The sequence below is a fragment of the Sphaerodactylus townsendi genome, linkage group LG01 (genome assembly GCF_021028975.2).
Source record: "Sphaerodactylus townsendi isolate TG3544 linkage group LG01, MPM_Stown_v2.3, whole genome shotgun sequence".
Taxonomy (NCBI): Eukaryota; Metazoa; Chordata; class Lepidosauria; order Squamata; family Sphaerodactylidae; genus Sphaerodactylus; species Sphaerodactylus townsendi.
The window spans coordinates 107754813-107771748 of NC_059425.1; the positions used below are offsets into that span (position 1 = coordinate 107754813).

Here is a 16936-nt window from a genome sequence, read left to right on the forward strand (position 1 = left end):
TTGTTTCTGAATACTTAGTCTATACATTACATGTCATATGTGAACATAAGAACATAGGAACTAGCCTGCTGGATCAGACCATCTAGTCCAGCACTCTGCTACTCGCAGTGACCCACCAGGTGCCTTTGGGAGCTCACATGCAGGATGTGAAAGCAATGGGCTGCTGCTGCTGCTGCTGCTCCTGAGCACCTGGTCTGCTAAGGCATTTGCAATCTGAGATCAAGGAGGATCAAGATTGGTAGTCATAGATCGACTTCTCCATAAATCTGTCCAAGCCCTTTTTAAAGCTAATGTGGAAGCTGAATTCAATTGAGAATAGTAAGCTTCTTTTGCATGGTGCAGTGGCTAAGAGTGTTGGGCTAGTATTTGGAAGACCCAGTGTGAATCCCCACTCATGGAAACTCACTGGTTGACTGTGGGCCAGTTATACTCTGTCAGCCTGACCTACCTTAGAGGGTTGTTGTGAAGATAAAATGGTAAAGAGGAGAATGGCATAAGCTGCTTTTGGTCCCGTTAGGGAGGAAGGAGAGGCATACATTAATTAAATAAGTAATAAATAAATAAATTTTGTGCCATGCCTCAACATAGTTAAAGCATGAAGCTGTTTTAATGAAGCCATTTGCCATGGGGTTGAGAAAAAATGTTTACAAGAACAGCCAATCTCTTGACAAGAGGCACAATGAGGAGTAATCTAAAATAGGTTCCATGAGGTGGCTATTGCCGCAGAATGTCTTGAAGACATTATAGAGCACAAAAATAAGTGGAGAAGGATCAACTAGAAGCAACTGCGTTCAGTTCTTAAGCATTTTGGCCAGCAGAGAACCAGCTGTATTGTTATAACCTAAACCCGTGGTGGCGAACCTATGGCACTCCAGATGTTCATGGACGACAATTCCCTTCAGCCCCTGCTGGCAGAGGTTGATGGGAATTGTCATCCATGAACATCTGGAGTGCCATAGGTTCGCCACCACTGACCTAAACTGTAACTAAGATGAGATTATAGACCAATGTTTCCCAACATTTTCAATGTCACGGTACCCTTGACCTCACTCTTCATATCTCATGGTACCCCTGCCACCCCCCACCTTCCCCTCCCAGTGCCCCTGCTTGCCACGCCTACCCCCCACTAACTTCTCCTCCCAGGGTGAAGGGAAGCACTGTGAAGCGGGAAGTGGCTGCTGACCTTGTGGCAGGTCCTGACCCTGGGCCAGCTCCATGTCCTTGCTGGCACCAGCGAAAGACACTGCAAAAGTTAGGGGGTCTGGTAGCGTTGCCACGGTACCCCTAGGACATGCTCACGGCACACTATGGGTACCACGGAACCCTGGTTGGGAATCACTGTTATAGGCTTTAGTCAGCATATTAGGATGGATTTGTCTCACCTTCCGTGTATCTCATTCTAGTAGGGACTTCTATCACCTCAAATTACAACCCCTTCTACAGTGAGATGGCTCATTGACTATCCTGCTCTTATGGTGTTTTCTTCCTTCCCCAGATACCATTCTAACTCCCAGCATCTTCTGGAAACATTTGCCTTTTCTTTATGGGGCTGGCTTTTAATGATTGAGGTTTAATTGTTTGCTCTGATTCTTAGCCTTTTGACTAAGTTCAAGTGCACTGTATCCGATTGCAGTGGTTCCAGAGGTGGTAACTGTGGCATTCTGTTGCAGCAGATTCGAACAGGAATCTAGTAGTATTTTAGAGACTGACAAGAGTTTTATTCCAGCACAGGGATTACAAATCAGGGCTGAATGAAAAGTTCTGGGGGGGAAAGCTCTTCTAATCTTGAAGGCATACCTGTTTAATTCCGGTTGTAGCATGCTGTCCGATATTTATCAGTACTTATCAATTCAGTGACTTGTTTATATAAATGGTTTAAGGAAGTGTTATATCATCTTTTCAGCAGGGGGTGCTAGAGCCCTTTAAAAATCCACAATAAGGTGATTATGCTTCATGTCAAAAGTCTGTGTAACAGACTTCCCTCTGTGATACACCTCTGAAGATTCCAGCCACAGATGCAGGCGAAACATTAGGAACAAGATCCACCAGACCACGGCCACACAGCCCAGAAAACCCACCAGAACCAATTGAATCCAGCCATGAAAGCCTTTGACAATACATTCCTGTCAAAAGTGGTGGAATTTCAGAGAAGCATTGGGAGATATTCATTGGTTCCCTCATGATCATACTGATTAATGTTTTTTAGGGTTAGTGGGTACAATCTAGGCACCATCATGCAGGAGCTTCTTTTGTGGAAGACCCTTTGAAACGTAAGGGAAGTTTGTGTAGGGTCACAGAATACCAAAACCAGCATGGAAATTCAGTTGCTTGACTACATCACAGTCTAAAACATTTGCACTGTTGTACCTGCAGCACGGCTGTAGTTTTGCAACACTGGTATAAGTGTTATCTGATATCATGTTGCTAATCCATTCCTGTTTGCCTGGTGCTACATATGTGTGACTATCAATACATCTCCAAATAATGTTATTTAAACCCATTTTCTTTTGATCTTCTTTTGTATGCTTGTTTGTTTTAATATGATTCTAAAGACAGGGTAGGCTTCAGTGGGCTTAGAAGGATATAACTCTGCTTAGGATTATGCTACCAATAACAGAAAAGAAGTTATTTAATTACATTTTTTACATTTTTAATTTTATTACATTTTTATGCTGCCCTTCCCCTTGGAGGCTCAGGGAGGCTCACAGCAAAATTACAATATAAAGCGTAGAACTAAAAGGCCAACATGCAGTTCAACATTAAAAATGTAATCCATAAAACCCCAGATGGCGATTTGATTGTTTCCTGATTTTATACTATACCTACCTTGATAAAACACCCACTGAGGTGATAGAGAAGAGGGAGAACACTTAGATGGCACTACTGTAGCTGCCTCAACCATAAGCCTGAAGGAACAGCTCTCTGTCTTGCAGGCCCTGTGGAACTGCATCAAGTCCTGCAGTTCCCAGGTCTCACCCAACAGAGAGTTTCACCAGGCAAAATGGCCAGGGCTGAAAACGCCATCACCCTGATCGAGACTAGCCCGATGTCCTTTGGGCCAGTTTTTATTCGCTGAATGCAGTGCCTGTCGGGAGACATACTAGGAGAGGCAGTTTCGCTCATACAATGGCCCATTTGTTTAAGGCTTTAAATGTAAGCACTAAAACCTTAAATCTGATTTGTTATTCTACCTAAACCCAGTTCAGCTGGCAAAGCACCGATTGTATATGTGTGCCCCACGTTGCCACATTTTGCACGAGTTAGAGTTTCCAAAGCAGACTCAAGGGTAACCCTGCATAGAGTGAATTGCAGTAATTAATCTGTAGGTGACCTTTACATGGATCACTGTAGTTAAGTCAGACTGGGACAAATAGGGAGCCAACCACCTTGCCTGGCAGAGATGCGGGAAAGACTGGCAGGTCACATGTGCAATCTGAGCCCCTATAGATAGGGAGGTATCAAGTATTGCTGCAGGATCAATTGTGTGCCGTTAAGAGCCCTCCGGGGGAGGGCGGTATATAAATATAATCAATCAATCAATCAATAAGAGTTTGCAGTTGGCAGGCCCCACCCAACCCCTTCCAACCCAGCCACAGAATCTCTGTCTTAGATGGATTCAGCTTCGGCTGGCTCTGTTTTAATCATTTCCCCATGGCCTCCAGGCAGCTGACCAGAATATCTGGGGTGGTTTCTAGATGATTGTCCATCAACAGAAATAATAACTTGGTGTCCTCAGCATACTGATGGCACGCAAGCCCCAAAGTGGGTGCATGTAGATACTAACATTGCCTCTTGTAGGACGCCCCACATCAATGGGTGGCATGCAGTGGATCTGTTTAACAATGGCTACCCTCTGTCCCCAACCCTGGAAAAATGAGCAAAGCCACTGCAAGGCTGACCCACGAATCCCAACACCAGCAAGGCAATAAGGCAAGATGACGTGATTGACAGGTCAGACATTCTGACAGATCTAACAACAGTAGCAGCAACAACCCACCCCAGTCCAAGTGTCTCCACAGGTCATCCGTGAAGGCAGTCAGAGCTGCCTCCATCCCACGGCCAGTGTGGAAGCTGAACTAAAATGAATCCAAGTTGGAGGAATCCAAGTTGGAGGAATTGAGCAATTGTGTGGTTTAGGAGCCAAATAGTTGCTTGTGCTCTCTAAGTATAACTTTTTATTGTTTTTCTTTGAAGAGCAGACTTTTCCCATTTTATATGACAAATTGCTTTTTAATTTCTCCTGTAGCAAGAATCTTTGCACACAGTAGGCACTTCCATAGCAGAGATGAAAGCACAAGAGATTGGTTTGAGCTGTCCAAGGAACTGAGATTGCTGTTGGTGAAATAAAGCATTGGAAATAGCTTCATTTTTGATGTAAAGTGATAAAATGTAGTTGAAATCTTGAATTGTGATTCGGAGGATAAATGATAAAAACCAAATTAACTTGCTTTCAAAATATTCCAGTAATATATCCAGTAGTTTGTCCTTAATTGTACTTTATCAGTTGTCTCATTAGCAGCCTGTAAAATATCCTGGTTTTTATATGTTGACACAGAACTTGGACAGAGGAAACTGGAACATATTGAGTAACTCTTGATAAAGACCTGAAAATGCCAGCAGGTGAGAACTTTTTGTGTATTATGTACGTTACAGAATTTTAAACAGTTTTCACAGTGAATACTATGATTGGTAAATGTTATCTGACATGCATACTTTCTTACTGCTTGTGAACCTGGGCCATGATCCAGAGATTACCCTTATGTGCACTTCAGTACATGGTAACTGGTTGTCAGGCTGTGCCACATTCCCATAATGTCCCCATCTGCAACAAATTGCATATGTAAAAATTGAACTGCAGAACCATTTTGCAGACTTTTCTCTCTTTAGTGCAAAGGAAATGTATGTGCTTCCTTCAGGGTATGTCTGCTTTCTGTGCACACTGCTTGCATTACGTCCATGTAATGTATGAAGGACAGTGGCATTCCTGCCTAGGGACAGGGGGTGCCCTATGTCCCCGGGCGCCCCCATTTGGTCACGTGGGGGGTGCCAACATTTCAGGGTCGTTTGTGTGTTTTTAAATGTTTAAGTGTTTTTTCACGTGTTGGCCTGCAGGGGGCCCATTTTTAAAGCTAGCGGCACCATGATTTCAGGATATCATCCAGAGACTGTCCTGGTGATACCACCCAAATTTGGTGATGTTTGATTCAGGAGCAGCAAAGGGGGTGCCCCCATCCCCATTGTTTTCAATGGGAGCTAACCTGAGATGGGGGCTACCCATTTGAGGGACCATAATTTTGGTCCCCCTGAACATAACTTCACCAAACTTGGGTGGAATCATAACAATAGTTAACAGATGATACCCTGAAAATGTGGTGTCACTAGCTTTAAAAATACATCCCTTCCAGGCACCCCAAGAAATTTGCCCAAGATTCTTTGTTTTGCAGTGACTTTGCTCCATTGTAGCCAATGGGGAATTTCTGAGTGTGTAGGCAGGCTGCACATTCTTGAAGAAGGAGTTAGAGGCACCAGATCTTTTCAAGAGAGGTAGGCTCCAGGAGCGCCTCCTGGTAATAGCACCCAGGTTTGGAGACCTTTGCTTCTGGGGGTTCAATTTTATGGGCCCCCAAAAGGCTTATTTTGTTTCCCCGCTCCTGCACATCAAAGCCTGTGGGCTAAGTTCTCTCAGAACTCTCTCAACTTCCCCCCCCCCCCCACTTCAGAAGCAAAGCTCACCAAGCTTGGATGCTATTATGCCCAGCTCTGTGGTGGAGGTTTCAACAGGAGGCACTGTGGTAGTGGTCTTTCTCTGGGCGGGGGCACTTATTTCCTGCAGGGCTGCTGGTGAGTCTCCTGAAAGGAACCAGCCAACTTTGCTAAAGTTTGCCTGTGATGGCCGAATGCTGTGGGCATCAGGTTCACCTTCAACTCAGTGCCTACAGCATTTTCCTCTTCCACACACATTTTAGCAAATTTAGCTGGTTCCTTTCAGGAGACTCACACCAGCAGCTACAGGAAATGCCCCCTCTACTCCAGAAAGCAAAGATCCCCTACCACAGTGCCTCCTGTTGAAACCCTCCACCGACAGAGCCATCTGGGCATGTAAACAGAAAAGCCCCTATTGAAGAGTCTATGGTGGGAAAAGTGAATTCTTTTCCCACCACAGAGACTCTTGCTGGAAGAGCCTGGCAGATTCTGGGAATGTCTGAGTGTGTAAGCTTTTGGCTGGCACATTTTGAAGATAGAGGCTCAGACTTTCAAGGTGGCTCCAAAGAGTGCCTTGGAGTAATAGCATCCAAGCTTTTTCTGGTGAGCTTTGGCTTCTGGAGTGGGAGGGAGTTGAGAGAGTTCTGAGAGAACTCAGCCCACAGGCTTTGATGTGCAGGAGCGGGGAAACAAAATAAGCCTTTTGGGGCCCATAAAATTGAACCCCCAGAAGCAAAGGTCTCCAAACCTGGATGTTATTACCAGGAGGCGCTCCTGGAACCACCCTGAAAGTCTGGTGCCTCTATCTTCAAAAATGTGCAGCCTTCCTACACACTCAGAAATTCCCCATTGGCTACAATGGAGCAAAGTCACTGCAAAACAAAGAATCTTGGGCAAATTTCTTGGGGTGCCTGGAAGGGATGTATTTTTAAAGCTAGTGACACCACATTTTCAGGGTATCATCTGTTAACTATTGTTATGATTCCACCCAAGTTTGGTGAAGTTATGTTCAGGGGGACCAAAGTTATGGTCCCTCAAATGGGTAGCCCCCATCTCAGGTTAGCTCCCATTGAAAACAATGGGGATGGGGGCATTCCATTTGGGCATCCATAACTTTGCTGCCCCTGAACCAAACATCGGCAAACTCGGGTGGTATCATCAGGGCAGTCTCTGGATGATGCCATGAAATCATGGTGCCACTAGCTTTAAAAATGCGCTCCCTGCAGGCCGGAAAAACACCAACCCCCCCCCCCAACCCCAAATACCTTACATTTGCATTTGTTCATGTTTGGGCAGGACATAATCGGACAATTTTTGTCCAAATGTGCTCAAATTTGCCCAGATTCCAGCCGAATATGGTATTTGTTTCATCTGAATCTCCAACCCTCAAAAGTGATGCTGTTTCAGGATGGGGGAGAATCCACCCCCAAACAGCATCACTTTCAATTTTGTTTTAACCGGGGACCCCGGATTCTCCCTTTAAGGTAGATTTGTAAGGAAGAATCTGAGCTCCCTAGTTTAAACACCATTGAAAGTGATGCTGTTTGGGGGTGGATTCCACTGGAGGTGTTTTGTGAGAGATGATGCTGACATTTGTTTGGTAAATGTTTTGCTGGGGGTGATTTGTGAGAGATTTACATGCTTAATGCCGACTTGCACTGGCTTGGAGTTGTTTCTCAGGCTAACAACCTACCTCATAGGGTTGTTGTGATTAGGAAATTAGGAAAAGAGTTGGTGGGGAGAGAGCCATGTATGTTTTGCTGGGAGTGGGAGGTGTTTTGTGATCTGGTGCAAAAAATCATTGTTTGGTCATGGTGGGTGGCACTTCATATGTCGGGCGCGCCAAACTCAGGTTTTGTCCCCGGGCGCCAGTTTGCCTAGGTACGCCCCTGATGAAGGAGGATCACTGTGCTGATGATCAAATTCACTTGTAACAAATCAATTGAAGTTCTTTAATTGTTGCCTGATCTTTATAGTGGAGAGTGAGGCCAAGGCTAAAACCAAGGTTCGCTTTGAAGAAATATTCAGAAGTCACGTTGGGCTAACAGATAAAAAGAAATCAAAGAAGAAAACCTTAAACACTCAGGAAAATATTGTGGTGAGTTGGGTGAACCATGAATGTTTGTAGATCTACAAATACAAAGTGGTCAGCTTTAAACAGCCCTTGTATGTGTGTCTGTGAACAAAATGCCTTAATTAGTGTAAAGAAATTCAGGTCATTCTCTGTAGGGTCCATTTTTCAGGAGAGAGAATCATATGCCTTCACTTTAGTTTCTTTCTAGATTTAATTTTCTGCTACCCATATACTAAAGGATTGTATTCAAAATCACTGTTCATATCAGATTCAACACTGGTACCTCCCTGTTTAAGGTGGAGAGAGTAAGGCCATCATGGGAAGACAACACATAGGAAAAGACAGTAATGCTAGGAAAGGTTGAAAGCAGCAGGAAAAGAGAAACATGAGATGGACTGGCTCAATAAAGGAAGCCATGGTGTTAAGTTTTCAAGACCTGAGCAAGGCAGTTAATGATAGGATGTTTTGGAGGTCATTAATTCATAGGGTTGCCACATAGTTAGGCAATTGTTATTCTTTATCATTTGTAATTGTTATGTGTCTTGTATTATTCCAGTGAATTTTTTTATTTATTTTGCACATGTAAACATCACATACAGAAAGGAAGAAAAGAAAACTGAACAGCAGGAGAGAGGAGGAGGGATGAAATTGTTGGATTCTTTTAAACCGCCATCTATTTTTATACACTATTTATTAATCCACTGTTTTAGCATGTTGTACACATTTGTATAGTTTTAAGGTTCAATGCTGTATTTAAATGTTTTATTGTGTTTTAACTGCTGCAACCCTCCCTGAGCCTTTGGGATAGGATGGAATAAAATGCAATAAAATAAAAAATAAAAATAAAATTTAAAAAACCCAAATTAATAGAGGAACTTCCCTGTATTCCTTTCCTCTTTGGCATGACTTAGTGCCCTTTGGTATAAGATTAATTTGGGATCTTTCTGTTAGTTATAGGCCCACAGTCTGGTGTATGTGTGTACAAAAGGAGGAACAAGCGGTAACAAAATGGTGGTCCCTGGGCGATTAGGGTCTTGGGGGCATCAAACTATCTTTGTGGGGAGATTCTTTTATGGATTTGCAAGAATAGTTGTTAAAGTCTTCAATCATTAGTCAAATCTACCTAGGTAGTTATGCAATTATGTCATTCTAATATTGAAAAATTACATTACAATTGTGTAAAATGATCAGATTACAAATTGGCTGTATTTAAAACAAGTGTTCTTAAGTAGAACTTTTATATTATGTTAAGTATTGCCAGCTTTTGAATTGTGAATTCGTTCTATTGAATGTTATTTTAGTGAGATAATGCGTTCTACTTCTCGGAACTAAATATGACATGATACTTAGGTTTAGCTTTTAAATATTTCGTTAGCTAACATATGGATTCAGAACAGTTTCATAGAGATTCTAGAATATGTTTAATGGATTCTTCTAACAATATGCTTGGAACTCTATAGTAAAAAGGCTACTCAGATCTGAAATCTTTTCATGTGTTCTGTGAATATCCTGTGTTAACTTTAAGAAAAAGTAATTAAGATTCACTTAGACTTTCATTATGCGCAGTAAATGTGTAAAACTAGTCATTTGCAAAATTATTAATGTAATAATGCAGATGTTTATAATTAACAAAAAAGGCTTTTCATTGTCTTGTTTTGATTTTAGCTTGAGACATTCAAAAATCATCTTGATCTAGCTAAAGAGCATGAAAATGACGAGGTAATTATAAACAACACTTATATCCCAGAGGAAAGGAGCCCAAGGTTTACAAAAAACAAGCTCAGAGACAAAACCTCAGTGGCAGAAAAAATAAATAATAATGTCGTCAGTGGAGAGGACAGAATGCAAGCAGGGTCTAGGAAAAAGAAAAAAGAACAACTTAATGAGGAAGAAAACCTGTATGAAGTTACTCTGGACAGTTCTGAAAAACAGATTCATGTTTTTTCAAAGAAAAAAACCAAAAGTGTATTCCAGGCATATGTACCTCATCAAGGGGACAGCAACATAAGAAGTGCCTTGAATGAAGCGAGAGAGAGATTGGAAGTAGATGAGGAAGAACAGCTGATTCAAGCCTATCAGCAGCAAATGGCTAAGGAGGAGGCAAATGCAATTAAGAAGAAAATTAAAAAGAAACTTAAAGAACAGATGTCCAACTTCACCTCCCATGTGCCGAGCCATGAAGTGGTATTGAACAATGAAGTGAGGGAAAAGAAGAAAAAGAAAAAAGAAGTGCCAGTTACATCTGAGCCTGAAACAAGGTATGTGGCAAATGATAATCAGTGTGGAATATGAATCTTCAGCAACTATTTGTCTTCTAGTCCTCAGGGAGGCCAATGCCTGGACTCAGGGTGCCATCTGGCATTCGCTTGGCCTATTATGAGGTGTTGATAGGCTTGAAGGAGCCACATGATAGACATGATTAAAAAACAACTAAGGAACAGTTTATTTTAGTGGTATGTATGACTTAGCTGTTTGGTTGTTTTCCTTTTCTCTTGCCCTTTCAGTATTATTATAACAGAGTTACTAGAGAGCTGGGAGGGGGTTCTGAGAAAGTGTAACAGAGCACATTTCTTGTTTGACTGATTCTGATTTCTAACATAGAACAGAAAGGCTGTTTTTGACAGAAACCCAAACCTTTATAACACACAACAGTGGGCTTCCCACTTCAACAGTTTTTGACAAAAGCAAGATTCACAACAATTTGTCTTAACCCCCAATTTACGTCAAGTTAAGCATGAGACATCAGTGGCTACAGAACGGACAAAGCAGCCAACCTCTGGCCATTCAGAAGGCTTGGCATAACGCCACTATGGCTTCAAAAGGATATTTGGGGGGTGGGGGTTGTATTCCATCCTTCCATCCACCATGATATGCCACATCCGTAAAGAAACAGTGGGGTTCACCTATCTGGGGATGGGTGTGACATTTATCTGACTGATTTTTGTCAAGTCCTGCTTGACAGAATAATCAGCAGACAAGGAATGTTAAGCTGGGCTAATCCCTGACCTGTGGTACCAATAGAACAGGCTGAGGATGGACAGGAAGGGTTAATGGGCAAGCAGTCTGAGACATCTGCATGGTGGAAGACAGGTCTGGAATAGGTATTAAAAATAAAAAAAAGTTTATTTAGGTTGCAGCACAAACAAACTCTAAGGAACAAGCCCTGTTAGATGCAAGGATCAGAGGTTTTAATGTAGTCTTGCCCACGAGGCCCCAAGGAAGAGACGAGACGTGGAGATTCCATCTGGTGGAGAGCGCCAGCGGCAGGAAGCGCGGGATTCCGTGATCCTGGCAACTCTGCCGTGTGCTAGGCTCTGCCTCCTTTTATTAGGGTTTACAAGAGGGGCAGGCAGCTGTATGACCGGACCCGGCAGGCAGAGGCCGAGAGGCGAGGGAGACCATCATGTGATGCATGATCTCACTCGGGGCTGCTACTGCAGGAGGTAAAGCATCCACGCCTGGATCTAATCCCACACCTGGGGCGAGGAGCCCCTTGTGTCCCTTTGTCTGGGGACATCTAGTGACCGCTGGAGTCAGGCATCTCATGACCTGTGACTCATGGGGAACGGGGGTTGGGGGAGCGAGTGCGCCCAGAAGGCCGTAGCCGGCACCGGCATGCCAGGCGCTCCTTCTGTGGTTCTGCTGGGTTCGCCCATGGCTCACCCCTACCATCTCCCCCCGTTCTTGCGTATGTTTTAGGAAGGAAGCCGAATCAGTTGGGGCACCTTAGGGGATGCTTGCCTCCCCAGGAACTCTCGCCAAGCTGGTTGAGCTGTTTGTGCAACATGAGGACCTGGCTTAACTTGCGGCGTAGGGAAAAGTCAAAGGGTCTCTTTACACACATTATAAGCAAGGCTGGAGATTACATTACATAGAAAAGGCTTCAGCAATAAGGCATACAATCAAACCAATGCACCAGAATTGAACAAAGAGTACCTTAGCATCTTGCATACTCACATGCACCTTCATATGAGACTAACAAACAGCAATAAGCAAATCAATAGCGACGCATGATTATCTAAGGTCGCTTTTGATCTAAGCTTTCCCTGCTGTCCGGAGGCCAGGAGCATCCAGAGTAGTTGAGGTGGAAATGATGGACTTACGAAGGGCATCAGAGCCCGTGAACGGCCGACAGTCTTGGCGCTACAGGGGAAACAAGGTCCGGGGACTCCCTACAGGGAAGTCACGCATTTAGAGAAACATACTCCTGCCTCGAAGGGGCAGCCGGCCACAGCTCAAGCAGAGGAGGTCGAGGGAGAGGGTGAGGCGGTGGCGATGCTTCTGCCCTTCCCAGAGGCGGAGCCTGGGCAGGGAGCTGATGGTAAGGCGGGGCTGGAGACAGCAGAGAGTCCCAGTGGAAAGATGAGCCGGGATGTAAATAACAACGCCAAATAACATAACTTCTAAAATCAAGGCATGCTTTAATAACTTCAATCGCATCAAAGGTTACAGTAACAATAAACATTGCTAAACAACACAAGCTGGATGATGTACAGAAGGGAGGCAGCCCATGGCTGCATTAATTGTCCATAATGCATGGTAGAAACTCTTGCTGTTTGACTACCAAAGCTGTAGAGCAATGGTGTTAGGAGTCCATGGATTTCTCCCGAGAGTGTAGGGAGAGCTACTGATAGTCTTTAGCATTGCAAGTTCTCAGTGACTCTCACGCAGCAAGGCCTGTGAGAGAGGGCATGTTCCTGATAACAATCAGGGTGGCTGGAAACAGCCGAGGAGAGTTCCAAAAGGTTAACCTATCCCAGGGAGAATGTCTCACTGGCTGCAACTTCAGACTTCAGCCAGGGGGGGGCGTGCAGAGAGGGAGAGAGAATGGCGGCTGTAGATGAGGGAGCAGCGACACACAGCATCAAACTCTGAGCCATAGCTGGCCCAGGCTGCCAGGCTCCTCTGGGGAATTGCCCAGCCAGGGCTGCGATCTCCATGGAAGAATAGGTGGTAGCTGGGACTCCAGAGAGATCCTCCGCCTTGGCCCAGGCTGGGGAAGCAATCGCAGTTCTCCTCAATAGGGGCCAGCTTTCCTCGCCTCTGGGATTGAGTTGGCCCCATCGAAAGCTGGGAATCCTGTGTGGAAGAGAAACAAAGCAAGGCTTTTTTCCCCCCCGTGGTTTTTTTTTGCCTTTGCTGAGTTAGTATAGAGAATAGTACTTTGGATATGGTCTGCTGAGTGTGAGACCTTGATTGGGTCTATGGGGAGGGACTACTCACTTTCTTTCGTTTGTTTGGCCATTCCAGTGATCGGCTTTGCAACATTCAAGGCATTAGTGAACACACATGACACAGCAGTAAAAGGTCACACCCAGGTCCTGTAATTCCGGGTGCACTTGTTTTGCAAAAAAGCAATCCCACCACTGGCCGTCTAAAGTGTGGGTTTTTTTGAAAAAAGCAATGTAAAACAATTCACTAATTATGAACATATCTTAATAGAGTGCATCACATAGAGAGTGATATGAGAAAGAAAAAGAAGATGCAGGGAGAACAGTTCCTGGAACTGCGGTTTGCTCACACGAAAGCAACTTGAGAGGAGGAGGTTTTGCAAAAAAACCTTTATCAAAATCCTAGATTCGAGGTGGGGCGGTTAGGCCCATTTGCGAAGAGAATGCAAAAAGGCAAATGAAAAAGAAAAGGGAGTGGGGAGGGCTTGGAAGTTGGCCCCCACCTTTGCCCTCCTGTAAAGGGAGGTCCTAGCTGCTAGCCTCGGCTTCCTATCCCTCACACAGTGGAGACTGCTGTGAGATAGGGTGCAGGCTGAGAGACAGACCCCCTGGCACTGTGACTCAAGCCAAGGTGGCACTCAGCTCAGAAATGTGGGATAACGGAAGTAACTCTGGTTTCACATATAAACGGCCTGTGCTACTAATGCTGCAGATGTAGGCCCTCAGATAGACAAAGGAAAAGGTTCTCAAGGAAAAGCTGCCAAGAGAGAACTTCTTGAGGGTTTAAACTAAGATAGAGGTAGCTTGGAAGCAGACTCCACAATGGCATCCTAGGGAGCACTGTGCCCCTTAAAGGCTGATACCATAATGGGTGAAACCTTTCAAGGCATAGGCACACATAATCAAAAAAGGAGGGAGAAACTTTAAATTTAAGCACAAGAGTATAGCTTTGCAGGAGCAATGGAAAGTGCAAACTCTCTCATGAGGGGAAAACTTTAAGGGGTCTCTAAAAAAGGAGGCAAGAGCCACAGAACATACATAAGCATACATAATAACAGGAGGAGGGTTTGCAATTTTGACTCAAGATCCTTCTTCAGCAGGCATCATCCAGTGAAGGCTTAATAAAGCAAGAAACTTGAAAAGGAAGTGTGTATAGCAATTCTTCTCCTAAGCTCTGCAGGAGGTGTATCCAAATCTGAATCATTTTATTGAGCACACAGCCGAGACATATCTGGGAGGAAACAACATGAGCTGGAAACATCCGGCTTCCCTTCCCCTTTCCTGGGGCGGAGCCACGGCTCTTGCTGTGAAAGAAAGGGGTTTAGGTGAGAGTCGATGGGGAATAGTGCAGGCCTTTGTTCTCTATGAGCTTGATTCAACCGCTCATTCTGGTCTTCAGAGGCACGCACGCAGTTGGATTTTATGAAGGTGGTTACAGCTGAATTTGGGGAGCTTACTTGGTCCGGCGAGGGCGTCCCTTGCAGGCTGTGATCCTGCTCTCCTGGGTACTGGACGATTTTCCTGGTACTGGGAGCATTGAGCTTTGTATTTCTGCATGCTCAGAGACTATGAGATCTGGCTTAAACCTTGCGGCTGGAGGGGCCAAGCGGGCCTCTTCTTTGCGATCACGAACACGGGGTGTTCCACGGGAGGTGGAGTCTCAATGTGGCCGGCTGCCAGCTGTTCTCTACCAGCTGATGCATGGCGGCTAGCTTTTCTCCTTGGGTAGCTGCCACTGTTCCACCCAGATGGGGGTTTCCGTGACCCAATGCGAAGGGGAGAGCGGTGGGGCTGGCTTACTCATTTCAGTCACGGCTGCCTCGAGCCTGGCCCTGGGATCCTCCCACTCTAATCACTGGACACCCGAAAAGACGCTGCTAACTGTGAAGTGCCGCTCGAGGCCCCGGGCTTTGGGCTGCTAGTGGATGTCCCTGCTGCACGCTGCAGTGGTGCTGATCGGGTTCGGTGATCACCTGGCTCATGGCTCCTATCGGGCCGGGCAGCGGTAGCTTGTGGGACAGGAGGATCAGCTACGCCAAGCAATTCCGTGGGGCGGCTCCTGTGGGGCTTTATCCCCACCCGCCGCGCAGTGATACCCTGGGCCGTGGGAGGTCAGTGTCCCTGAACGACAGACAATCCTCGCTCAATGGTGGAGGCCTCGGGTGAGGCTAACCCGACCTTTTCGGGAGAGTGGAATCGCCATACCGGGCTAGCAGAACGAGAGCCTCACAGAGGGCGCGGGTCCGGTTCTTGGGGTCGCCTTAGCACTCTCCCCCCCTGGCCCTGGTTGGGGGGGGCCCGCCGATCTTTCCCCAGGGACCCTGCGTCCCTGGGGAGAACCTCCCCTGTCAGGGTCGTGAGGCCCCCACCGGCAGCCTACAATCCCTCCCGAAGTGTCCCCGCTGCCGCAGTTGGAAGCACTTTCGTCTTGGGGCTGTCTCCGGCGGTGGAGGTGCTGCGGCTAGGAGGTTGGCCTGATGGGCGGAAGATCCGGATATCCTGGCAAGCCTTAAGCATGTCGGCCAGCTTGGGGTTCTTCCCTACTGGATCGCTCTGGCGCACCGGGCGGAGGCGTTCTCTTTGGCAAGGCGCAGGGAGGAGCTTCGTGTTGGGCTACGCCATTGTCGACGAGCCCTTCGCAGGGCCTCCTGGAGCCTGTTCAGGAATTCAGCCGTAAGGCTCCTGAGGCCTCTGGCCGGACGTTGGAGAAACTTTGGGCTGGCTGTCCAGCATGGGCACTCTCACAAACGCCTTTGTGGCAGTCAGAGGCAACCTTAAGGGCATCTGGCCGGGCAGGACACCCGCGCTGCTTGGGAAGGGCGGTAAGCCTTCGAGCCATAGAGCTGCGCTGCATAGGCGCACAGAGGCTGCCCTCTGCTTTTGCATTGTTGGCGGTATTCGCTTTCCCAAACAACATATTGCGCAGGGTTCAAGAGCATGTGAAAAGCGGTTCTCCAGTCCGCCGGAACCATCACGTGATTCCGCACGACTGCTTCCAACATGCCTCTCACATAGGAGCTGGTGATCCCCGTCGCCCCGCATTGCCTTGGCGGAGCTCAGTGAGAACGTTATAGCCTATGGGGCGATACTGACTACTAAGCTGGATGACGCCGCCCTCCCCACGTGGTCAGTGAAGTGGGCTGGGCAGATCGCGAGAGAGGTCGGCATCGTCTTCTTCGGCCAGGGTTTCCTCTGCAGATGTCAGGGTAATAATGCTCTGCTAGAGTTTTGAAACTTCGCGCCATTACGTGCGGCATTGACGGAGGTGCGGTGGCTTCCAGAAACGGGAGGGGAAGTGGAGCAGAAGGCGGAGCGAAAGAAGGAGGCATGCAGGGCAAGAGGGCGAAGCCGGAGAGTTTGGATGAGGCAAAGAAGCAAGTGAAACAGGAGGAGGACAGGCGGCCCTGCTTAGTGGATAGAGAAAATTCCGGCTTGAAATTGTAGGTGAAAAGATCAAAAGGAGGGAGATCCATGGCAAAGCATACACCATGTACCTGCAGGCTGATGGCGACATAACACTGTCTCCATCAGCCAGTGTTTAATATCACATTCCAGGCTCTCTGTGCAGAGTGCTACGATGTTTTCCCCAGTCCTTAAGATTGAATGTCCCCTTTCTGGGTACCATGGACATTGCCTATCAATCTCCTCAGCCAGTCGCTGCCAGCTCCCTTTACGGAGACCCTGCCGCTTCGCTAGCACTTTCAGCTCGCTAATCTGCTTGTCAAAGCCGCGGCTTACAAGCGCCCATGCCACCCGGTGTGGTTCGGCCAGACGGCAGAGTGTCCTAGAACACGAATCCCTGGATGCGCTCGATCCAGCGGATGGTCTGTACCGAGGGGTGGGTCCCTGGATGCCCGATCCAGCCGGACGATCGGGTACCGAGAAGCCTTTCCAGGCGCATCGTGGCACGGCGAGGTTCAAGGATTCCTGGGTTTCGCACCAGCTTGTAGTCTTGCCCACGAGGGCCCCAAGGAAGAGACGAGACGTG

The 16936-nt window shown here is 46.6% G+C and overlaps 1 protein-coding gene across 5 annotated transcripts in view; it reads left to right on the forward strand.

Annotated features, from left to right (window-relative positions):
- Positions 1 to 16936, forward strand: part of AHI1 (Abelson helper integration site 1) — a 115870-nt gene that overhangs the window by 4311 nt on the left and 94623 nt on the right. For all 5 annotated transcript variants that reach the window (XM_048490129.1, XM_048490147.1, XM_048490165.1 and 2 more), the window contains exons 2-4: positions 4556 to 4620; positions 7680 to 7801; positions 9443 to 10035. In XM_048490129.1, coding sequence (XP_048346086.1) covers positions 4611 to 4620; positions 7680 to 7801; positions 9443 to 10035 — 725 coding nt within the window. In that variant the 5' untranslated portion in view covers positions 4556 to 4610. The remainder of the gene's footprint in view (positions 1 to 4555; positions 4621 to 7679; positions 7802 to 9442; positions 10036 to 16936) is intronic.